We start from the raw sequence: 24,741 nt of genomic DNA on the forward strand, positions 1-24,741 counted from the left end.
TTTGACACAGTTCTGCTTCTGGGAATTTACCCAATAAGTGCAATTCATGCAGGCAAATATCTAGTCATTGCATCATTGCTTATAGAGACAAAACATTGGAAATAAATAATTACATTTACTGCCCCCCCCCTCCCTGACACACACATACACACACACACACACATTTAAAAGGAACCAAACACTGTGAATTTTCAGGTTCTGGAACCTGGTTTTATTTAGAAATACTTTTAGTGTTACAAAGGCACATTATTTCTCAATTTATGTAAACCTCACAATGGTAACGCACACGTCGATCCCTGTCACATGACTGCATCGCAATTTAGCGAACGAACCAGTTTCGGTCTCGGAGGACGCAGCCTCTACAGCAGGGGGCAGGGTTGCTTCCTACCAGAAGCAAGAGGCCAGGAAGCCCCTTCCAACGCTGAGCCGAAAGAATGGTTTTCAAGTTGAAAGCAAAGGTAACTAAATGAAAAAGTTTCCTCTGAAGACAGAGGTAAGGTAACTTCCCAGAGAATGTGGTACTAAGGAAACATGTTTGACTATGAATTAAATACAGACTGTAGAGGTTCTGGTTGAAAAAGCAATCAGACTCGGTTCAAAAGCGGGGCAGGTGTAGCAGAGTGCGTGGATGGAGAGACGGGGCGACTAAGAGAGGAGGGTGAAGGGTCGGGTAAACAGCGGAGAGCTGACAGAAGGGTCGAAACCGGCTCGGCCATTTCACCTGAAGAAAGAGCCCGAGCCTCAGGGTTAAAGCCCGCAGGGCGAGTGGGGTGGAGCGAGCGAAGGGAGATGTCAGGCAGTAACTCCGCGTGGGTGAAAGGCAGTGGAGCTGGTTTTCCCGGGGAGTGGAAACTGCAGCAAGGGCACTGGCCGCGAGCCCCGCCGGCCGCTCCCGGCGCCCGGGGCTGACCCGCGAACCCGCCCCCGGTGACTCAGGTTGCACTCAGGGGTGGCGGGACGCATCACGCCCGAGCCTCCGCCGCAGGAAGTAGTCCCCAGCCGCGCGGGTTCCAAAGGGAGCGGGGCGCGGGAGCCCCGAGGTCCCCGGGCCGTGAGTCCCGAGCGGCGGGCGCTCAGCCAATCCCTGGGAAGGAGAGCGAGGTTAGCGCGGCCCGCGGATCCCTCCGCCCGCGGGTGCGGTGCTGAGGCCCGCGCGCCGCCATTTTGGGTGCTGAAACTTGACTCCGGAGTCCGTCTCTGCCGCGTGCAGCCCGGTTTCCAGCAGGTCAGTGTGGCATCCTCGGCGTCAAGGGTCTTTGTTTTCCTCGTCCCACTGCGGCCGGGGTTCAGCAGTCCCCGGCCCGGGGATCAGACCCCCCGGCTGTGGCATGGGAAGAGAAAGGGAAGGGTAGTGGGTGTGCGGGTCAGGCCGGAGGTCAGGCCGAGAGGCTGCGGCGCGGGCCGCCGGGGGCCGGGGGCGTGACAGGGTAGCGAGCAGCCGGGAGACCGCTGGTCCGGGATACTTGAAGCCGCCAAACTTGCCTGTCGTCCTCCCTGTCCAGAGGCGTCTCTCCCCCGGCGCGGGAACGCCGCGCCTGGGCCCCGGTGCCCATCGGTGAAAGGGCTCGGTCTGCACTTACGGCACCGAAAAGCGACACACCTGCCCCATTTCTTCAGGCCCAGAAAGACATCGGGCAGGTTGTGCCTTCCGGTCGGCCAGGGTGTGTTCGCCTCGGAGTCCGGCGGCCTCCGGGACCGCTTCCGGGGCCCACTGGCTGGAGGAAATGGCCTTTTTCTTTAGTTGAAGCGAACAGCGGCCTCGGAGACCGCTCTCCGTTCTCTTGCGCCCCGCTGCCTGCGTGCCGGGCGAGGACCCGGGCCTCCCCCGCGGAAACTTTCCCGGGGGGCGGGAGGCACGAGCGGCTTTACTAGGCAATGAAGTCAAACTTAAATTAAGAGCTGGTTTTAACTCTTCTCGGGGATTGTAATTTTTCTGTTATGCTTATGTATTTATTTTTTTAACTTTGTATTGCGAAAATTTCAAACACAAAAGTAAAGAATATAATGAATTCCTTCATCCAGTTTCAGCAACAATCAATTTGGGACTTGGGGAAAGCCTGAAGTCTAGATTCAGGATTGATTCGGAAGAACTGACACGTAGCCTTGTTCAGGTTCCTGAGTTTAATGGGAGAGACTTACATACAGGGGCAAGGCAGCTGCTCCCGCGGGGCCGGCGGGGAAGAAGTCCACAGCCTCCCAGGACAGGGTCCCTTTTATAGGGGTTTACAGTAAAAGCATGTGGTGGGTAGTCACTTAGACCCCCAGAAAAAAACAGTGCATTTCCGAGTTAACAGATAACATCAGGCAGTTATTCACACTCATACATTCATTAACCTCCTTCCAGAGGCCTGAGGTTTATCTTTGGGTAGCATTCCTGCTTTTTGGGTAGTCAGCCACTGAAGGTTAAACATGAGGATCCCTTTCCCAGATGCCTTTACTCCTGGAGCCATATTTCATCTCTGAATTAGTTGCCCTACAAGGGTCAGCCTTGTTTCATTTATACCCCCATTAAGTATTTAATAAAATAATCGTTGATATATGTACCCCTCCCAAGTAGCATAGCCTTTTTGTCTTCTGTACCTACAAACCAATAGTGCATGGGAAATTTTGTTTTTATAGCATCCTCACGACCACATCCTCTGGGATAGGAGGATTTGGTATATCTTTTTATTAGAGAATAAAAGAGTGTTTTGAAACCTCAATGTTAGTATTACATTTAAAAGGCACCCAGTTTATGTCCTCTCTTTTTTAAAGTAGTGTTATTGATTTGTCCAGGTTATTTGTTTTCATTATTCCTCTCTTCTTGTGCCTCTAGCTTCTAAATGATCAGGAGCTCCAGAATCCCCAATTCTAGTCAACTTAAGCTCTCATTCCTTTGAAATCAGTCCCAATTACTTTTAGCCTATTCTGACTTAAAAATGAAACTAGGAAACAGTGTAGTCTAATGAAATAATTTTTAATACAGGAAAAGTACTAAGTACGTGAATACTAATTTCAGCATTTTATGACATGTCAAAAGTTGAGGAATTAATTAAAAATGATTACTCAGTGGAATATTAGGCAATTGTTAAAATAGATTATAAAGACTATAACAGATGTGCTATTAAGTGGTGAAAGGATTCAGTGGTGCTCAGAGTCCATGATTACAACTTTATAAAAATATGCCTTAAGAAAAGCTCTTGGTAAAAACTATACCTAGTTATTTTTCTGTAGTGTTTTTTTTTTGTTTGTTTGTTTGTTTTTTAATCCTCACCCGAGGACATTTTTCCATTTTTGTTCAGGTAGAGTGGGACGGAGAGAGAGGAACCGAGAGAGAGAGAGAAACATCGATGTGAAAGGAACACATCGTGTGGCTGCCACCCGCACAACCAACCAGGGCCGGGGACAAACTGCAACCGAGGTACGTGCCCTTAGTGAGAACTGAACCCAGGTCTCTCAGGACCGCAGGCCGACGCTCTAACCGCTGAGCCAAACCGGTCAGGGCTTTTTTTTTTATTTTTGAGAAACAAGATAAGGATATTTTCATAATGCCTACACATTGCACTGTTTATAGTTCTTTCCAGAAAATCTTGATGGTCTCTGAGTTCTGAAGCCTGTACTTTTCTTGTGCATTACAGGTGATGCTACCAGTTTAATGGTTTTTAAATTAAATTTTCTATCTTGATTAGTTTGATTAGTGAAGATTTGATTATAGTTTATAGTGTGAAAATATAGTACTTGGCATTCTGTAAATGAAATGGGTTTAAGATTGGACTCTTATTATCTTGGAAATGCCTTCTAGCTTGTTCCTACTTTTATTATCACATCTTCATTCATTCTTTTTTTATCTTCACCTGAGGACATTTTTTGCATTTATCTTCAGATAGAGCATGAGGGAGAGAGGGAGACAGAGAGAAACATCAATGTGAGACAGACACATCGAGTGGTTATCACCCACACGACCCCAACCGGGGCTGGGGACAAACTGCAACTGAGGTACGTGCCCTTAGCGGAAACCGAACCTGGGACTCTCTAGTCCCCAGGCCAGTGCTCTAACCGCTGAGCCAAACTGGCCAGGGCTATTTATTTTTTTAATCCTCACCAAGGATATGTGTTTTTACTGATTTTTAGAGAGAGGAAGAGTGGGAGGGAGGGAGAGAGAGACACACATCGATGAGAGAAAAACATCAGTTGTTTTCTTCCCATATACTCCTGGACTGGGTATCAAACCCGAAACCTAGGTATGTACCCTGACCGGAAATGGAACCTACTACCTTCTGGTGTCCAGGACCACGCTCCAACCAGTTCAGCCTCCCAGCCAGGGCTATTAGCTACTTTATTTATTTATTTTTTTATTTTATGGTACGTGCCCCTAGTGGGAACTGAACCTGGGACTCTCTAGTCCCCAGGCCAGTGCTCTAACCGCTGAGCCAAACTGGCCGGGGCTATTTATTTTTTTAATCCTCACCAAGGATATGTGTTTTTACTGATTTTTAGAGAGAGGAAGAGTGGGAGGGAGGGAGAGAGGGACACACATTGATGAGAGAAAAACATCAGTTGTTTTCTTCCCATATACTCCTGGACTGGGTATCAAACCCGAAACCTAGGTATGTACCCTGACCGGAAATGGAACCTACTACCTTCTGGTGTCCAGGACCACGCTCCAACCAGTTCAGCCTCCCAGCCAGGGCTATTAGCTACTTTATTTATTTATTTATTTATTTATTTATTTTTTATTTTATGGTACGTGCCCCTAGCGGGAACTGAACCTGGGACTCTCTGGTCCCCAGGCCAGTGCTCCAACTGCTGAGCCAGACTGGCCAGGGCTTAGCTACTTTAAATAGAGCTTTCATTCTATGGGCAGCTTCATTATTTGGGGCAGCAGTTCTGAGCTGCCAAATAATGTGAGGGATGACTCAGTCCGTGGTTTTACACTTTCCCTTATTCAGAGTGGAGATATTATCTAGCTTTAAAAGGCTCTTGGAACTAAGTGATAAAAGAGGGACTAGATGAGTTTGTTGTTCCAATATTAAGGATTGGGTAAAGTGAGGGATTGGAAAGAACCAAGAAGGGCACATGAGGCTGTTGACTAATGTGTGAGATAATGGTGTTACACTAATAAAAATAGTAGTTAAGTATATAAACAAGATAGAATACTGAGAACTAATTTTGCAATCACTGCTAGTTCATAAACCTTTTATAGGGTTTATGTTATTGTTGTTTGTATGTCTTATAGTTGTTTTTATGTCACTTATCCCCATTAGATTGTGAGCTCCTTGAAGTGCAAGGGTCATTTAAATGTCTCCTCTATGGTGGCTTTGCATAGTACTTGATAGAATAGCACTCATATTTGTTGAGTGAATGAATGACATAAAGATATTGAGGCACAGAGTGATTTTAGAATAACCTCTGAATCAAAAAGGAATTTTACCAGTGGTGTGGCTTAGTTGGTTGAGCATCATCCCCTGCACCAAGAGGTCAGTTGATTCCTGGTCATGGCACATGCCTATGTTTTGGGCTCAGTCCCCAGTAGGGGGCGTGCAGGAGGCAGCAAATTGATGGTTCTCTCTCATCGATGTTTCTATCTCTCTCTCTAAAATCAATAGAAAAAACATATTAAAAGGCCCTGGCCGGTTTGGCTCAGTGGTAGAGCATCGGCCAGCAGACCAATGAGTCCCGGGTTCAATTCCAGCCAAGGGCACACACCATGGTTTTCGTTTGTCCTGGCCCTGGTCAGGGTCGTGCTGGAGGCAACCAGTTGATGTGTCTCTCTCACATCAATGTTTCTCCCTCCCTCCCTCCCTCCCTCCCTCCCTCCCTCCCTCCCACTCTCCCTGAAGATAAATAGAAATATATCCTTGGGTGAGGGTAAAAAAATTTTTAAAAATCATTAAGCCCTGGCCAGTTGCTCAGTGGTTAGAGCATTGGCCCTCAGACAGAAGGGTCTCTGGTTCGATTCTGGTCAAGGGTGAGTACCTGGGTTGCAGGTTCGGCCTCTGTCGTGCAGGAGGCAACTAATGGATGTCTCTCTCTCACATCGATGTTTGTCTCTCCCTTTCGCCCTTTGCTTCTCTCCATCTCTCTCTTCTTTCCCTCTCTCTCCCTTTTTTTCTTTCTCCATTCCACTCTATCTAAAAATCAATGGAAAAATATCCTCAGGTGAGGATTAAAAAAATTTTTTTTAAAGGAATTTTAAATTAGGTATAGGATGTGTGTGTGTGTGTGTATGTATATACATATTCATTTTTGTGTGTTTCTTTTATGTATACAAGACAAGGTGGGGCAGAAGTAGGTTTACAGTTGTGAGTATGTGAAACAGTTTATTCTTGTATTATTTATTATTGTATTATTTTCCATACAAACAACTGTAAACTTACTTTTGCCCCAACCTGTAGAGATGTTTGTTTATAAAACAGTAACTGTTAACCAGAATATTATAACTTTTAGGTTATTTCTAAAATTAATATTTTTAATCATGTAAGATACAAAGTTTATATTAGTTAGCTTTAGAAACACAGGTTCAATCCTGAAATGGTAATTAAATTGATTTTTTTGTATTAGTCTAGTTTTGGGGCTGATTTAGTTCATATATTGATTATTATTTAGGACATGTCCTTAGTTATTGTCTTTGTGGTTTAGTGTCATTGTCTTTAATTATTAGTTTTTGTAGAATAGGAATCTAATTTTTGAAAGTTGAAAATCCTCAAAATTTAAGTTAACAAAAGGCTTTGGCAAATTATTTTTCTTTCTATAAATCTAAAACGAAACTAGATTATGTAAGTTAGTGGAATTTTTAAAAAGTTATTTTAAATTAAATTTCCTACTCATTAATAAATGAGTGACAGTTTTGTACTAAGCACTATGGTAGGCAGTGTGGGAATAACAATGAAACCTATACTGATTGTGTATAGTTGCTATACAGGAGCTATACTGATTGTATATAGTTGAAGTCCTCCAGTGTGGTTGAAACAGGTTAATCAAAAAGTTAAAGTAGCCTGGGCCGGTTTTGCTCAGTGGTTGGTGTGTCAGCCCTCGGATGGAAGGGTTGAGGTTTTTTTTTTAAAATTGGTATTTATATTTATTGTTTTTTGTTTTTATTAATTTATTTTTGTTACAGATGTTTCTTCTTTTTTTCCCCCATTGATACCCTCCTCCCTGTCCCCCCCACCCCATTCCCAGCTTTGTTGTCCGTGTCCATCTGTTATGTGTACATGCATATAAGTTTTGTGGTTTATCTCTCCCCCCCAACCCCCTCTTCTGAGGGTTGTCAGTCTCTACCTTACTTTCACGTCTTTGGATCTTCCTTGTTCCTCAGACTTTTATGTTCATTATATTCCACAAATAAGTGAGATCATGATTTGTCTTTCTCTGCTTTGCTTGTTTCGCTTAGGATAATACTCTCCAGGTCCCTCTGTGTCATCTCAAAGGATAAAAGATCTTTCTTTCTTACAGCTGCATAGTACTCCATTATGTATATGTACCACAGCTTTTTTATCCATTCGTCTACTGGTGGACACTTGGGTTGTTTCCAGATCTTAGCTATTGTAAATAGTGCTGCTATGAACATGGGGGTGCATATATTCTTTCTGATTGTTGTTTCAGGCTTCTTAGGGTATATTCCTAGAAGTGGGATCACTGGATCAAATGGCAGTTCAATTTTAATTTTTTGAGGTAACACCATAGTGTTTTCCACAGTGGTGGTACCAGTCTGCATTCCCACCAGCAGTGTACTAGAGTTCCCTTTCTCCACACTCTGACCAGCACTTGTTTGATGATTTGTTGATGGTGACCATTCTGACAGGTGTGAAGTGATACTTCATCATTGTTTTAATTTGCATCTCTCTGATGATTAATTAGTGATGTTGAGCATTTCTTCATATGTCTCTTGGCCATTTGTATGTCCTGTTGAGAAGTGTTTATTTAGGTCCTCTGCCCATTTTTTAATTGGGTTCTTTGTCTTCCTTTTGTTGAGTTGTATGAGTACTCTATATATTTTGGAAATTAACCTCTTATCTGATGTATCATTGGCAGTTATGCTCTCCCATACAGTGGGTAGCCTTTCCATTTTGGTGGTTGTTTCTTTTGCTGTGCAGGTTTTTAGGTTGATGTAGTCCCATGTATTCATTTTTTTCTTTGTTTCTGTTGCCTTAGGTGATGTATCAGTGAAGGGTTGAGGGTTTGATTCCCAGTCAAGTACACGTACCTGCGTTGCAAGTATTATCCCAGACCCTGGTAGGGGTCATGCGGGAGGCAACCAATTGATGTCTTTCTCTCACATCCATGTTTCTCTCTCCCTCCCTTCTACTCTCTAAAAATCAATGGAAAAATATCCTCAAGTGAGGATTAATAAAACAGTCAAACAAAAAAGTTGAAATAGAGGGAAAGATGCAAGGTATACTTAAAACACATAAAAGTTCAGTTATCAGCTAATCTTTAGATGACGAGCAATACCTTTTCTTTGAATATGGGTCTGTTGGCTGAATTTATTTTATTTAACAAATATTTATACAGTGCTTGTTGTATACATATAACACTTTTTAATGTACTAGGCACTGTTCTAAATTCTTCAGAGGTTTTTTTTTTAATTCTCTTACCAGCTTTATGAGTTGTGAGGGTTCATGTAATACTGGTGCTATTTTTTTTTAATGTTAGATAGAATTTCCTTAAATGTTTCGTGTAGAAGCTACTGGGGCCTGGATTTTCTTGTAGAGTTGTTCTTAATTTTAGGTTCAATGTTTGTAATGTAAATGAGGCAATTACATTTTCTGTTTCTTTGTGTGAATTTTGGTAAATCTAGTTTCTAAGAGATTTGTCCATTTTTGTCTTTGTTGAATTTATAGATATGTTAGTAATAATGTCCCCTTTTAATTAATGTCTGTAGGATCTGTAGTAATATCCCCCTTTTTTATTTTTGATACTGGTAATTTGTGGGTTTGTGGGGTTTTTTGGTAAGATTTATGAAAAACTTTTTATCTTTTCAAAGATGCAGCATTTGCTTTCATTGATTTTTCTTTATTTTTACTATTTTCTGTTTGATCAGTTTTTGCCTTGTTTTTATTAGGTTACGTTTGCTCTTTTTGTGGTTCTTTATGGTGGAAGCTTAGGTTATTAATTTGAGACTTTCTTCTTTTCTAATATAAACATTCAGTGGTGTAAATTTCCCTCAAAGCACTGCTTTAGCTAGATCCCACTTTTTTTTATTAATTTATTTTTGTTACAGATGTTTCTTCTCCTTTCCCCACATTGATACTTCCTCTCGACCCCCCCCCCCCCCCAGTATTGTTGTATATGTCGATTGGTTATGCATATATGCATATAAGCTCTTTGGTTTATCTCTTCCCTTCCCCCTGCCCACCTCCTCTGAGGTTTGTCCGTCTGAACCCTATGTTCATCCGCTTATTTTGTTCATTATATTCCACCAATAAGTGATATCATGTGATATTTGTCTTTCTCTGATTGGCTTATTTCGCTTAACATAACACTCTCCAGGCCCCTCCATGTCGTCTCAAAGGATAAGAGATCTTTCTTTCTTATAGCTGTATAGTGTTCCATTGTGTATATGTATTTATGGGTACTTGGGCTGTTTCTAGATCTCAGCAATTGTAAATAGTGCTGCTATGAACATAGGGGTACATATATTCTTTTTGACTGGTGTTTCAGGCTTCTTAGGATATATTCCTAGAAGTGCGATCACTGGGTCAAATGGCAGTTCAATATTTAATTTTTTGAGGAAACACCATATTGTTTTTTATAGTGGCTGCACCAGTCTGCATTCCCACCAGCAGTGTACCAGAGTCCCCTTCTCTCCTCACCCTCGCCAGCACTTGTTTGATGGTTTGTTGATGGCAGCCATTCTGGCAGGTGTGAGGTGATACCTCATAGTCATTTTAATTTGTATCTCTCTGATGATTAGGTGATGTTGAGCATGTTTTTCATATGTCTCTTGGCCATTTGTATGTCCTGAGAGGTGTCTATTTAGGTTCTCTGCGCATAGGGCCTACATTTTGATGATATATTTTAACTTTTATTTTCTTGCAGTTCAAACCTTTAAAACAATTTTTCTGCTTGCAGCTTCCTCTTTGACCCATAGACTATTTGTGTTCTTTAATTTTCAGAGGTTTGGCAATTTACTGTTACCTTTCTTGTTAGTGATTTTGAATTTAATTCCATTAGTTCTATTTAATTTAAAGTTTGTTTTATACTCAGGATATAGTCTGTATTCATGAATGTTCCTTGCGCATTGCTGTGTTGGGTGGAGTATTCTATAAATGTCAGTTAGATTCATTCGGTTGGTGATAGTGTTCAGTTCTTATTTAAGGTATGTTTTATAACCCAGGATATGGTCTATGTTCATGACTGTTTCATGTGCATTGATCTGTTGAGTAGAGTGTTCTATAAATGTCAATGAGCTACAATCGGTTGTTGGTGGTGTTCAGTTCTTCTACATCTTTGGTGATATTGGTATCTACTAGTTTGATCAGTTGTGAGGGAGGTAAGTTGAAATCTCCATCTATAATTAGGGATTTGTTTATCTTTTTCTGTTTGTCAGTTCTTCATGTATATTAAAGCTGTGTTGTTACATGTATTCACTATTAGGATTGCTGTGTTTTCTTGGTGAATTCACCCTTTCTCATTATACAATGTTCCTTTGTATTCCTGTTTTTTCCTTGCTCTGAAGTCTACCTAACATTAATATAGCCCCTCCAATTTTCTTTTTAAAAAATTTTTATTGAAGTATAATTAACATATAACTTTATATTAGTTTCAGATGTATAACATAATGGTTTAATATTCGTATACACTGCAAAATTACTACAGTAAGTGTAGTTAATTCCTTCCACCATACATAGTTAAGAAGATTATTTTTTCTTGTAATGAGAACTTTTAAGATTTATTCCCTTATCAACTTTCAGATATGAAATACAGTATTAACTGTAGTCACCTTACATTATATCCCCATGACTTATTTTATAAGTAGAAGCTTGTGCCAAAATGGGTGGAGGGGAGTCAGAAGGTACAAACTTTAAACTTATTTTTGATTAGTGTTTGCATAATATACCTTCTTTCATTTTTTAAAAAACTTTTTAACCTACTGACATTATATTGAAGTGAGTTTCTTGTTAACAGTATATAGTTGAATAATTTTGGAGACCATTCTGACAATCTCAGTCTTTTATTATTTATTTATTTTTTAATTCTCATCCGAAGATATTTTTTCATTTATCTTCAGATAGAGTAGGAGGGAGAGAGAGAAACGTCAACGTGAGAGGGACACATTGACTGACTTCCACCTGCATGACCCCAACCACGGCTGTGATGAACCACAACTGAGGTACATACCCTTGGCTGGCATCGAACCTGTGACTCATTGGTCCATGGGCTGATGCTCTACCGCTGAGCCAAACTGGTCAGGGCCCATCTTAGTCTTTTAATTGTTGTATTTACACCATTTCTATATTTTTTTTTTTTTGTACGTGCCCCTAGCGGGAACCGAACCCGGGACTCTCTGGTCCACAGGCCGACGCTCCAACTGCTGAGCCAAGCCGGCCAGGGCATATTTAATTATTATTATTTTTTAATCCTCACCTGAGGATTTTTTTTCATTGATTTCTTTTTTTTTTAGAAAGAGTGGAAGAGCCCTGACCAGTATTTCTCAGAGGTTAGAGCATTGGCCTGCAGAGCAGAGGGTCCCAGGGTAGATTCCCGCTAAGGGCACGTACCTCAGTTGCAGTTTGTCCCCAGCCCTGCTTGGGGTTGTGTAGGTGGCAACCAGTTGATGTGTCTCTTTCACATCGATGTTTCTCTCTCTCTCTGCTTCCCTTTCTCCCTCCTGCTCTATATGAAGATAAATACAAAAATGTCCTCGGCTGAAGATAAAAAAAAATAGAAAGAGTGGAAGAGAGAGAAATAAACATCAATGTGAGAGAGTAACATTGATCAGTTGCCCCCAACTGGGGTGGTAATCGAACCTACAATCTAGGTATGTGCCCTGACCGGGAATTAGACCTGGACCTTTTGGTATATGGAACGACACTCCAACCAATTGAGCCACACTACCCAAAGCTCTATTTAATTATTTATGTAATTTTAATTTATTTTTTCTTTATTGATTTTATAGAGAGAAGAAGGGAGGGGGAGTGAGAGATAGAAACATCAATTGAGAGAACATTATTGGCCACCTCCTGCATGCCCACCACTGGAGATCAAGGCCCACTACATGGGCACGTGCCCTGACTGGGAATCAAACCGTTGGTGCATGGGTTGATGCTCAACCACTGAGTCATACCGGCCAGGCTTATTCATGTAATTTTTAGTGTACTTGAAATTAGGTCTATCATTTTATTGTTTTGTTTTTGTTCCCTCTGTTTTTCTTTTCTGTTTCTGCTTTCCTGCCACCTTTTGGGTTATTTGAACATTTTAGAGTTTTAGTTTAAAATCTGTTGAGTTTTTATTTTTTTTAATCCTCACCCGAGGATATTTTTGCATTTATGCATTTATCTTCAAATAGAGCTGGAGGGAGAGAGGGTGGAAGAGAGAGAAACATCAATGTGAGAGAGATACATCGAGTGGTTGCCACCCGCACGACCCAACCAGGGCTGGGGACAAACTGCAACTGAGGTACTGCCCTTAGCGGGAACCGAACCCAGGTGTTTCTGGACCGCAGGCTGACGCTCTAAGCTCTAACTCTACGCTCTAAGCTCTAACCGGTGAGCCAAACCAGCCAGGGCTGTTGTTGCAATTTTTATGAATTTATTTTTGTTACAGATGTTTCTCCTTTTTACCCCCTAGACACCCACCTCCTGATCTTGCCCCTCCCCCCCAGCATTGTTGTCTATGTCCATTGGTTCTGTATAAATGCACAGAGGCTCTTTGGTGTATCTCATCCCTCCCCTCCACCCTCCTCCTCTGAGGTTTGTTGGTCTGAACTGTACTCCTTTCTGTCTCTGGGTCTATTTTGTTCATCAGCTTATTTTGTTTATTATATTCCGCAAATAAGTGAGATGATGTATTTGTCTTTCTCTGACTGACTTATTTCGCTTAGCATAATATTCTCCAGGTCCCTCCATGTCCTCAGAGGATAACAGATCTCTCTTACAGCTGCATAGTGTTCCATTGTGTATATGTACCACAGCTTTTTAATCTATTTTTTCATTTTTAGATAGAGTGGGAAGGAGGGAGAGGGGAGAAAGAGGGACAGAAACGACAGGAGAGAGACATATCAATAAGCTGTCTCCCACTGACCCTGACAGGGGCCAGGGATGGAACCCGCAACCTAGGTTTATGCCCCCAAACAGGAATTGAACCCATGACCCTTTGGTCCTCAGACTGACACTCTAACGGCTAAGCCCAACGGGCCAAGGTTGAACATCTTTTTGTTGTAGATCATTGGTATGTCTTCTTCAGAAAAGCATCTAATCAGATTCTCTACCCATTTTATTTTATTTTTTTTACCAGTTTGAAACATTTTATTTATTTATTTTTTATTTTTTAAAATCTTTATTGTTGATTGTAGAGTGTATTACAGATATTCCTCATTTTTCCCCCATTGACCCCCTCTCCTCCCCACTCCTGCCCCCCTCCTGCCTTTTCCCACACCATTGTCTGTGTCCATTGGTTATGCATATAAGTTCTTTGGTTTATTTCCTCCCATCCCCCAAACCCCTTTCCCTTTGAGGTTTGTCAGTCTAGCAATGAATTTGTACTTCTTAATCCCTTCACCTTTTTCACCCATTCTCCCAACCCCCCTCCCATCTGGCAACTAACAAAATGTTCTCTGTATCTATGAGAATCTTTCTGTTCTACCTGTTCATTTTGTTTGTAGATTCCATTGTTGATAGATATGTATTCATTGCCATTTTGTTTGTTCATATATTTTATCTTTTTCTTCAAAAAGGCCCTTCATCATTTCATATAATAATGGTTTTGTGGTGATGAACTCCTTTAACTTTTTCTTGTCTGGGAAACTCTTTATATGGCCATCAATTCTAAATGATAGCTTTGCAGGATAGAGTAATCTTGGTTGTAGGTTCTTGCTTTTCATCATTCTAAATATTTCTTGCCACTCCCTTCTGGCCTGCAAAGTTTCTTTTGAGAAATCAGCTGACAGCCTATGGGAACTCCCTTGTAGGTAACTAGCTGCCTTTCTCTTGCTGCTTTTAAGATTCTCTCTTTGTCTTGAACCTTTTGCATTTTGATGATGATGTGTCTTGGTGTGGGCCTCTTGGGGTTCTTCTTGTTTGAGACTCTCTGCTTCCTGGACTTGTCTGTTTCCTTCACCAAGTTAGGCAAGTTTTCTGCCATCATTGTTTCAAACAGGTTTTCAATTTCTTGTTCTCGCTCTTCTCCTTCTGGCACCCCCAAGATGCGAATGTTGGCACGCTTGAAGTTGTCCCAGAGGCTCCTTACACTATCCTCATTTTTTTTGGATTCTTTTTTCTCTTTGCTGTTCTGGTTGGGCGTTTTTTGCTTCCTTATATTCCAAATCGATGGTTTGCTCCTTGGATTTACGTACTCTACTATTGAATCTGTGTAAATTATTCTTTATTTCAGTTAATGCCTCCTTTAATTCTGACTGTGCATCCATCATTTCTGACTGGTCCTTTTTTAGCTCTTGAGGCCCTCACTAAGTTCACTGAGGTTCTCACTGAGTTCATTGAGCATCCTAATAAGCAGTATTTTGAACTCAGCATCTGTTAGGTTGCTTATCTTCATTTTGCTTAGTTCTTTTTTTGGGGTTTTGTTCTGTTCTTTCATTTGGGACCTGTTTCTTTGTCTCCTCATTTTGGCTGCCTCCCTGTGTTTGTTTCTGTGTATTACTTAACGAGTGGTATGGGGCTAACTGAGACCAGATGCTGCTCGTTTGAAAGAATTTAGGAAAAACCTGAAGCAAGATCCAAGACAGGCCAATCCTATGGTTAAGCAAGTGGCAACAGCTTGGGTGGGCCTGAAAGTTGGGTGGGGCGGGGCCTCAGGGAGTCACCAGGGTGGGCTACCAGTGTGAGCCAGGTTGTTGGAGTCCCAGATATGGCAGCTGTCTGCCGCCCCAGGGAAGGGCTCACCAAAGGAACAAAGACCTCTGACAGCACATTTGTCCCGGAGAAAGCCCCCTCCCTCTCCAGCCATTGTTCCAGTGCCAAACAGCTCAGTTCTTCCCTGTATGTCTCTGGTACCCCTCGAGCTGCCTCCCCTCCAAGCTTAGAGGGAGTGAGTCTGACAAGTCAGTGCGCGGGCCTTTTAAGGAGCTGCCTGGGGCTCCAGCCACTTCAGCTTCCCTGAGCCTCAGTTCCTGCTGGTTTTTCCAGCCAGAAGGTATGGGGACTTCTCTTCTTGGCACTGGAACCCTGAGCGGGGCACCTGGTGTGGGACGGGAACCCCTCAGTCCTCAGGAAGGACCTTCCCAGCCGAGGTGTCCTTCTGATTTTTATCTGCCACACGTGGATGTGGGACCAGCCTGTCTTGCCACTGCCCCTTGAGCCTCCGCCCCTCCTACCAGTCTGGATGTGGCTGGTGCTTTAATTTCTTACTTTTAGGACTTCCATTCAGCTTGATTTCAGGCGGTTTTTGAATGATGGTGGTTCTGTAGATTAGTTGTAACTTTGATGTGGTTGTGGGAGGACACGATACCGTGTTTACCTACGCCACCATCTTCACCAGATGTCCCATTTAAAAATTTTTATTTTATTTTATTTTTGTTAATCCTCACCTAAGGATATTTTTCCATTGATTTTTTTTTTTTTTTTTTTTTTTTAGATAGACTTGGAGGGAGACAGAGATACATCGATTGGTTGCCTCATACACGACCCCGACCCAAGCTGAGGATCAGATCTACAACCTAGGTACATGCCCTTAACTGGAATTGAACCCTCGACCCTTCAGTCCTAAGGCCAATGCTCTAACCACTGAGTCAAACCAGCAAGGGCGCCTGCCCATTAAAAAATAAAACTTTTTTATTTAATTGATTTTTTTTTTTCTTTTTAGAGAGAGAGGGAGAACGAGAGAAAAACATCAGTGTGAGAGTGAAACATTGATCGGTCGCCCCCTGCATGCTCCCCACTGGGGATCAAGCTCACAACCTGGGCATGTGCCCTGCCTGGAAATCAAACTGGCTGCCTTTTGGTGCATGGGACAATGCCCAACCAACTGAGCCATACTAGCCAAGGCTCTGCCTATTTGTGTTTTTTTTTTCCGTTGATTTTTTGTTTTAGATAGAATGGAAGAGAGGGAGGGAGAGAGAGAGAGAGAGAGAGAGAGACATCAATGTGAGAGGCACATCAGTTGGTTGCCACATGGGGATTGAACCTGCAACCCAGGCACATGCCCTTGACCAGGAATCGAACCTGTGACCCTTTGGTTTGCAGGCTAACACTCTAACCACTAAGTCAAACTGGCCAAGGCTCTGTCTATTTTTAATGGGATTGCTTGTTTTGTGGTTGTTGAGTTGTATGAGTTTATATGTATTTTGGGTATTAGCCCCCTGTTTTTTTTTTTTTTTTTATCCTCACCCGAGGACATTTTTCCATTTTTTGTTCAGGTACAGTGGGAGGGAGAGAGAGGAACAGAGAGAGAGAGAGAAACATCGATGTGAAAGGAACACATCGAGTGGCTGCCACCCGCACGACCGACCAGGGCCGGGGACAAACTGCAACCGAGGTACGCGCCCTTAGCGGGAACCGAACCCGGGTCTCTTAGGACCGCAGGCCGACGCTTTAACCGCTGAGCCAAACCGGCCAGGGTATTAGCCCCCTTTTTGGAGGCATTGTTTATAAATATCTTCTGCCATTTGGTTAGTTACCTTTTTGTTTTGCTCATGGTTTCTTTTGCTGTACAAAGCTTTTTAGTTTTATGTAATCCCATTCATTTATTTTTGGTTTTACTTCCCTTGCCTTTGGTGTCAAGTTCACAAAAGCCTTTCTGAGATCAAGGTTTGTGAATTTAGTACCCATGTTTTCTTCTAGGGATTTTATTGTTTCAGGTCTTTTATATGTCTTTTTAATCCCTTCAGAATATGGTGTCAAATAGCAGTCTACTTTCATTTTTTGCATGTGGCTTTCCAGTTTTCCCAACACCATTTATTGAAGGGGCTTTTTTTCCTCTCTCCAATGTATGTTTTTGGCTCCTTTGTTAAAAATTGGTTGCCCATATATGTATGGATTTATTTCTGGCTCCCAGTTCTGTTCTTTTGGACTGTGTGTCTGTTTTTCCGCCAGTACCATACTGTTTTGATTATTGTAGCTTTGTAGTATAATTTGAAGCCAGGGAGTGTGATTAACTATGGCTTTGTTCTGTTTTCCTCAGGATTGTATTGGCTGTTTGGCCTCTTCTGTGGTTCCATACAAATTTGACTTTTTTTTTTTTATCCTCACCCGAGTACATTTTTCCATTTTTTGTTCAGAGTAGGAGGGCGAGGGAGGGAGGGAAGGAGGGGGGGGGGGGAGAGAGAGAGAGAGAGAGAGAGAGAGAGAGAGAGAGAGAGAGAGATATTGATGTGAAAGGGACACATCGAGTGGCTGCCACCCACACGACCCAACCAGGGCCAGGGACAACTGCAACCAAGGTACGTTCCCTTAGCGGGAACCGAACCCGGGTCTCTCTGGACTGCCAGCCAACGCTCTAACCGCTGAGCCAAGCTGGCCAGGGCCAAATTTGACTTTTTGGTTGTTCTATAAAAAATGCCTTTGAGATTTTGATGGGGAGGGCATTAAATCTATGTATTGCATTAAGTAATATGGCCATTTTAACTGTGTTGATTCTTCCTATCTGTGAACAAGGAATATCTTTCCATTTCTTTGTGTTTTCATCAATTTCCTTCAATATCTTGTGGTTTTCAGTGTATAGATCCTTCACTTCCTTTGTTAAGTTTATTTCTAGATATTTTATCCTTTTTGTTACAATTGCAAATGGAATAGTTTTCTTCATTTCTTTTTCTGATATTCCATTGTTAGTATATAGAAAAGCAAGGGATTTTTTTTTTGTACATTGATTTTTGTGTCCTGCGACTTTGCTTTATTTGTTTATTGTTTCTGATAGTCTTTTTTCTAAAATAGTTATTTATTTATTTATTTTATCCTCACCCGAGGACATTTTTGCATTTATCTTCAGACAGAGCAGGAGGGAGAAAGGAAGGAAGAGAGAGAGAGAGAGAGAAACATCAATGTGAGAGAGACACATTGACTGGTTGCCACCCCAACTGGGCCAGGGACAAACTGCAGCCGAGGTACATGCCCTTGGTGGGAACCAAACCTGGGTCTCTCTGGTCCGCAGCCGACGCTCTAACCGCTGAGCCAAACCAGACAGGGCTCTGACAGTCTTTTGGTGTCCTCTATGTACTATCATGTCATCTGCAAAATGTTATAATATTACTTCTTTACTCCAATTTGGATGCCTTTTATTTCTTTCTCTTGCTCGATGGCTCTAAATAGGGAGGACTTCCAGTACTGTGTTGAATAATGGTGGTAAGAGTGGGTATTCTTTTCTTGTTCCTGATTTTAGAGGCAATGCTTTCAGTTTTAAGGTGAGATTTTTGGGAGAAATAGAACTTCCTGCTTCTTTCTTTTTTATCACCCTACTCCTACACCAATACATAGATACTCATTTCATTCATCAGCAAGTTCTTTCAGCTCTGCCTTCAAAATAGATCTCAAATCTGCCCTGGCCAGTTTTGCTCAGTGGTTAGAGCATCAGCCTGCAGACTTAAGGGTCTTCGGTTGGATTCCCAGTCAAGGGCACATACCTGGGTTGTAGGTTCAGCCCCTGGCCCTCGGGGTTATATGGGAGGCAGCCAGTCAGCGTGTGTCTCTCCCTTTTTTTTTTATCCTCACTTGAGGACATTTTTGCATTTATCTTCAGATAGAGCGGGAGGAAGAAAGGGGGGAGGAGAGAGAGAGAGAAACATCGATGTGAGAGAGACACATCGACTGGTCGCCACCCACACAACCCATCTGGGGCCAGGGACAAACCACAACCGAGGTATGTGCCCTTAGTGGGAACTGAACCCAGGACTCTCTGGTCCATGGGCCAACGCTCTAACCGTTGAGCCAAACTGGCCAAGGCCAGTGTGTCTCTCTCACATCCATGTTTCTTTCTCTCTCTCCCTTCCACTCTGTCTAAAAATCAATGGAAAACTATCCTTGGGTAAGGATTAACAACAACAGAAAAAGAAAATAGATCTCAAATCTAATCACTTCTACCACTGCCACTGCTAAGTACCCCTATCTGAGCTGCTTCCATTGTTGTCTGGAATATAATAGTAGCCTTCTCCTTTGTCCTCTGGCTTCCATTAATACCCTCCCCCAATTAGTTCTTCATACAACAGCCAAACAGATTTTTTAAAAATGTGAATCAGATCATGTCATTTGCCTGTATTAGAAAACCACTCTACCCTGGCCGTTAGGCTAGGCAGTTGGAGCGTCGGCTCACAGTCTGGAGAGACCTGGGTTCGGTTTCCGCTAAGGGCACGTACCTCTGTTGCATTTTGTCCCTGGCCCCAGTTGGGGTTGTGTGGGTGGCGACCACTCAATTTGTCTCTCTCACATCAGTGTTGACTCTCTCTCTCTTCCTCCCTCTCTCCCTCTTGCTCTATGAATGCAAAAAGTGATCTCAGGTGAGAATTTTAAAAAAAAAGAAAACTACTCTCATTTATACTGTCAAATTACCTGCCCTAACTGGTGTTAGTTTCTGAACTAATTAAACTTGAAAATAGTCATTGTGCTTCTTTTATCTTTTTCCAGGAGGAATAGTACAGCATGCTGGGCTCTGGATTTAAAGCTGAGCGTTTAAGGGTCAATTTGAGATTAGTCATAAACCGTCTTAAACTATTGGAGAAAAAAAAAAGTGAGTAATGCATGATTGCCTTATATATTCTCTCCCAAAATACATTACTGGGTTCTAGCATCCCAATATTAGCTCTTTCAGGCTAAGTACTATGAAGTCTTAGGGATCCTATATCCTTTAAACTTTGGATACCTCTGGTTAGATTGCATCACTTTGTTGCTGGGAAAGGGACATACTCTGTTGCTATGGAATAAGTAATATGACTCTTGAAATTTCTGGGTACACAAACAGTATTCTCACCTAGACAAAGGAGCAAATTCTAGCCTAGATTTGCTAAGGAAGAGTGAGTTAGGACATAGAAACATCCACTTGTCGTTTTTGGGGAAGTGTTCTGCCTGTAGGCCAGGGCCTAGTGTACTAGTGCTGTGTAACTGGAGTGGGATTTGTGCCTTAGCGGAACTGACCCAGAAAGCAAGGAAAGAGATTGCTGACTATCTGGCTGCTGGGAAAGATGAACGAGCACGGATCCGAGTGGAGCACATTATACGAGAAGACTACCTTGTGGAGGCCATGGAGATCCTGGAGCTGTATTGTGACCTGTTGCTGGCCCGGTTTGGCCTCATTCAGTCTATGAAGTAAGCTTTTTTTGTCTTTTTTTTTTATTATTGATATTGAAAAATTATACATAATTAATGTACACAGTTTAATGAATTCGGATACATGCATATATCTGTATACAAATACCATAGTCAAGGCAATAAACATCATCTTCAGAAGTTTATTTGTCCTTCCCCCCCTTTCTTTTTTGGGAAGAACATAACATGAGATATACCTCCTTAACAAAATTTTTAAGCACACAATACAGTATTGTCCATTATAAACACAGTGTGGTTCAGGAGGTCTCTAGAACTTATTCATCTTATATAATCTTAATGAAGTAAGATATTTTGATCAAAGACCTAAATAAAATCACCTCTGGAATTTGAGAAAGGAGTGATATTGCTTTTTCTACATGTAGGGGCGAGTACTAAGGGACTATTTCACATACCCAAGGACCTTTTTCCCTGCTATTCGCTTGAAGGTTTGATCTCAGTGTAGAGAACTGTTCAAATAATATAGAGTCTAAACTCAGAGAAGCTTAAATTTGAGTCTTGGTTGAACCATTTTCTGACTTTGTGACCTTGGCACATTATTTAGGTTAAATTTTCCCAGAAGCAAAATAGGATGATGAAAATGTTTAGAGGTAATTTAAAAATTTAATGATATTTAAATTAGCTTTAGAGGCTATCTGGACATATCATACAAATGTTAGGGTTGTTGGTTTGTTTTAAAGAATGTTAAATTTTATTAATTTTTTTTCTTAATTAGGGAGCTAGATTCTGGTCTGGCTGAATCTGTGTCTACACTTATCTGGGCTGCTCCTCGACTCCAGTCAGAAGTGGCTGAGTTGAAAATAGTGAGTACAATCAGTTTTAGTGATGTCTGTAGTTTTTCATGTTGTTAAGAAAAGTTGGTTAACATAAGTCATTTCTGCTTATTTGACCAGGTATTTTGTACACTTCTCATGCTACCTTTGACATGGGCTTTGTAAATTTATTTCTTCCTCCTTTTCAGACCTTACATTATGGAATAAAAAAGTGTTTTTGCAAACTTGAGTACTTTTTTTAAGGACCAAAGTTTCATGTATCCTCAATTTTGTCTTAAATTATTTTTAGTGTGAGATGTTACCTTAAAAAAGGTCTTTCAAAGTGAGAGGCAATAAGCATTTATTTGAGATCATTGAGAATAGCTACTGGGGACTCACTGATTCAGGTAGAAGCCCAAATAGTGTTTCGATTAGGAGACAAAGGCAATGGTTATTTATAAGAAAGGGACGGAGGAACCACGAGAAGGAAGGCATTTCTATTGGTGCAGATAACGATGATGTTAATTCTAAATAATATTTTTAATTTTCATTTTATAGTCATCACTCCAGTAGTCATAGTAATTGCTTTCTTTTTTTTTTTTTAAAGAATGATTTTATTTATTTATTTTTATCCTCACCCGAGGACATTTTTCCATTTTTTGTTCAGGTAGAGTAGAAGGGGGAGAGAGGAACAGAGAGAGAGAGAAACATCGACGTGAAGGGACACATCGAGTGGCTGCAACCCGCACGACTGACCAGAGCTGGGAACAAACTGCAACCGAGGTACATGCCCTTAGCGGGAACCGAACCCGGGTCTCTCGGGACCGCAGGCCGACGCTCTAACCGCTGAGCCAAACCGGCCAGGGCGTAATTGCTTTCTTGTTATCTTGGCAAACAGTTCTTTGGGACACACTGTTGCCCTAGGCCCAAAGATTATTTTGCCTTGTTTTAACATTTCAAAGATTTGAGGCATAAGACATGCAAAGCAGTTCCCCTGGCATGGGAACTCTGGTTCCATTTTATTTTATTTATTTATTTATTTTATCTTGGCAAACAGTTATCTTGTTATCTTGGCAAACAGTTCTTTGGGACACACTGTTGCCCTAGGCCCAAAGATTATTTTGCCTTGTTTTAACATTTCAAAGATTTGAGGCATAAGACATGCAAAGCAGTTCCCCTGGCATGGGAACTCTGGTTCCATTTTATTTTATTTATTTATTTATTTTATCCTCACCCGAGGATATTTTTCCATTTTTTGTACAGATAGAGTGGGAGGGAGAGAGAGGAAGAGAGAGAGAGAGAGAGAAACATCGATGTGAAAGGGACACATCGAGTGACTGCCACCCATACGACCAACCAGGGCCAGGGACAAACTGCAACCAAGGCACATGCCCTTAGCGGGAACCGAACCCGGGTCTCTCTAGACCGCAGGCTGACACTCTAACCGCTGAGCGAAACCGGCCAGGGCTCTGGTTCCATTTTAAAGTGGTTCTGTTTAGTTTTTATTTTTTGACCAATGTTGTTTAAGTATATACAAACAGAAAAGTTCTTATACAACTGTAGCCAGTAAAGTTAAAATAACATTAATTTTATTTTAGATGTTTTGATTCATTCTTTTTACAAATATTTATTGAGCAGGTTTTATGAGCTAGGTGGGCACTGAGGGTAAAATGGTGATCAAAATAGGATACCAGCTCTGTACTTGTAGCTTAAAGTCTAGCAGAAGAGACAGACATTAGCTAAAAAACTGCCTGCCACAACATGGATATGGTACTGACTCAATTTTAAACAGTTCAATTAACTTATTTTCTCTCCTTATTTTCTTTCCACATCTTTGTGTACTTGCTTTAGCTTCTCTAAGATTGTCTCAGTCTTTTTTTTTAATCTTTTTAATTTTTTTTAATTTTAATTTTTATTTTTTGATATGTGCCCCTAGCGGGAACTGAACCCAGGACTCTCTGGTCTGCAGGCTGACACTCGGCCAGGGCCCTTCTCTTCTGTTTTTATATTTTAAGAGCTCTTTTTAATTCTCTGAATATTTTTTTATAGTCTGTTGTTTTTGTTTCATAGCTACAATTTCTTCTAACTCTGAGAATATTATAGCTTCTTTTAAATTTTTGTTTCTGTAATGTTTTTCTTTCTAGTTCTTAGACTATTTTATAGTAGAGGCTTTTCTCAAAGTTCTGGGGACTCTTGGTTGTTGGTTTATAATAATGAGTGAGTCACTAAAATAGCAAATTGGAACCTCTTGTGTGCCTGGTTGGGGCTTATTGCCAGATGCTTTCATTGCTGAATGATCTGACTAAGCCTTTTCCTGCGGGAACTCCAGACTGTCAAGAATTCATTTTCTTTCCTTGGGTTGGTCATTTTCCTGAGAGAGGAATCCTGTACCTGGAAGGCATCAGCTGGCTGTCAGCATTCCAATTTGTTGCCATACAGTTGTTTATAGTATTTGTTAACTATCCTTTGTATTTCTGTGGTGTCAATTGTTACTTCTCTTTTGTTTCTGATTTTGTTTATTTGGGTCCTCTCTCTCTCTTTCTTGGTGAGTCTAGCTAAGGGTCCATCGATCTTGTTTATCTTTTCAAAGAACCAGCTCTTTGTTTCATTGAACTTTTGAATTGTTTTTTTTTAGTCTCTATGTCGTTTATTTCTGCTGTGACCTTTATTATTATTTTTCTTCTACTTGCCCTGGGTTTTTCTTTTGGTTTGCTTTCTAGTTCTTTAAGTTGTGAGGTTAGATAGTCAATTAGAAATTTTTCTTGTTTCCTGAGGTAGGCCTGTAGTGCTATGACCTTACCCCTCAGGACTGCTTTTGTTTTGTCTCATAGATTTTGTGTGGTGTGTTCATTTTCATTGGTTTCCAGGAAGTTTTTAATTTCTTCCTTGATCTCCTTGGTAACCCATTCATTGTTTAATAAGATGCTATTTAGCTTCCATGTGTTTAAATGTCTTTGTGTGTTTTTGTTGTAATTGATTTCTAGTTTCATTCCATTGTGATTTGAGAAGATGCTTGATATGATTTCAGTCTTCTTGAACTTGTAGAGAATTAGTTTGTGTCCTAACATGTAGTCTGTCTTTGAGAATGTCCCATGTGTACTTGAGAAGAATGTGAATTCTGCAGTTTTGGGGTGTAATTCTCTGTAGATATCTATTAAATCCCTTTGATCTAGTGCATCATTAAGAGTCTCTGTTTCCTTGTTAATTTTTTATCTAGAGGATCTATCCAGTGATGTCATTGGGGTGTTGAAGTCCCCTGCTATGATTGTATTGCTGTCAGTTTCTCTTTTGAAGCCCTCCAGAAGTTTTAAAATATATTTCGGTGCTCCTGAATTGGGTGCATCTATATTTACTAAGGTTATATCTTCCTGTTGGATAGATCCTTTCAATATTATGTAGTGGCCTTCTTTGTCTCTAGTTATGGCGTTCATTTTGAAGTTTATTTTTTCGGATATGAGTATTGCTACCCCAGCTTTTTTCCCCTTTCCATTTGCTTGGGAGATTTTTTTCCCATCCCTTCACTTTCAACCTGTGTGTGAGTCTTTTGTTGTGAGGTGGGTCTCTTATAAACAACATATATATGAGTC

The 24,741-nt window shown here is 41.3% G+C and overlaps 1 protein-coding gene across 10 annotated transcripts in view; it reads left to right on the forward strand.

Annotated features, from left to right (window-relative positions):
• Positions 1–350: 350 nt before the first annotated feature.
• Positions 351–24,741, forward strand: part of IST1 (IST1 factor associated with ESCRT-III) — a 45,015-nt gene continuing 20,624 nt past the window's right edge. For 6 of the 10 annotated variants that reach the window (XR_004961172.1, XR_004961173.1, XR_004961174.1 and 3 more), the window contains exons 1-4: positions 1,116–1,225; positions 19,707–19,809; positions 20,204–20,384; positions 21,118–21,205. Coding sequence is in view for 7 of the 10 variants with exons in the window: in XM_036275792.1 (XP_036131685.1) it covers positions 19,722–19,809; positions 20,204–20,384; positions 21,118–21,205 (357 nt within the window). In the remaining 3 variants the exon portion in view is untranslated. Of the gene's footprint in view, positions 459–1,115; positions 1,226–15,792; positions 15,816–19,687; positions 19,810–20,203; positions 20,385–21,117; positions 21,206–24,741 lie in introns of those variants that run through there. The other 4 variants (XM_036275793.1, XM_036275798.1, XM_036275794.1 and 1 more) reach the window with 4 other exon arrangements.

This window comes from Molossus molossus, unplaced genomic scaffold (genome assembly GCF_014108415.1).
Source record: "Molossus molossus isolate mMolMol1 unplaced genomic scaffold, mMolMol1.p scaffold_m16_p_21, whole genome shotgun sequence".
Classification (NCBI taxonomy): Eukaryota; Metazoa; Chordata; class Mammalia; order Chiroptera; family Molossidae; genus Molossus; species Molossus molossus.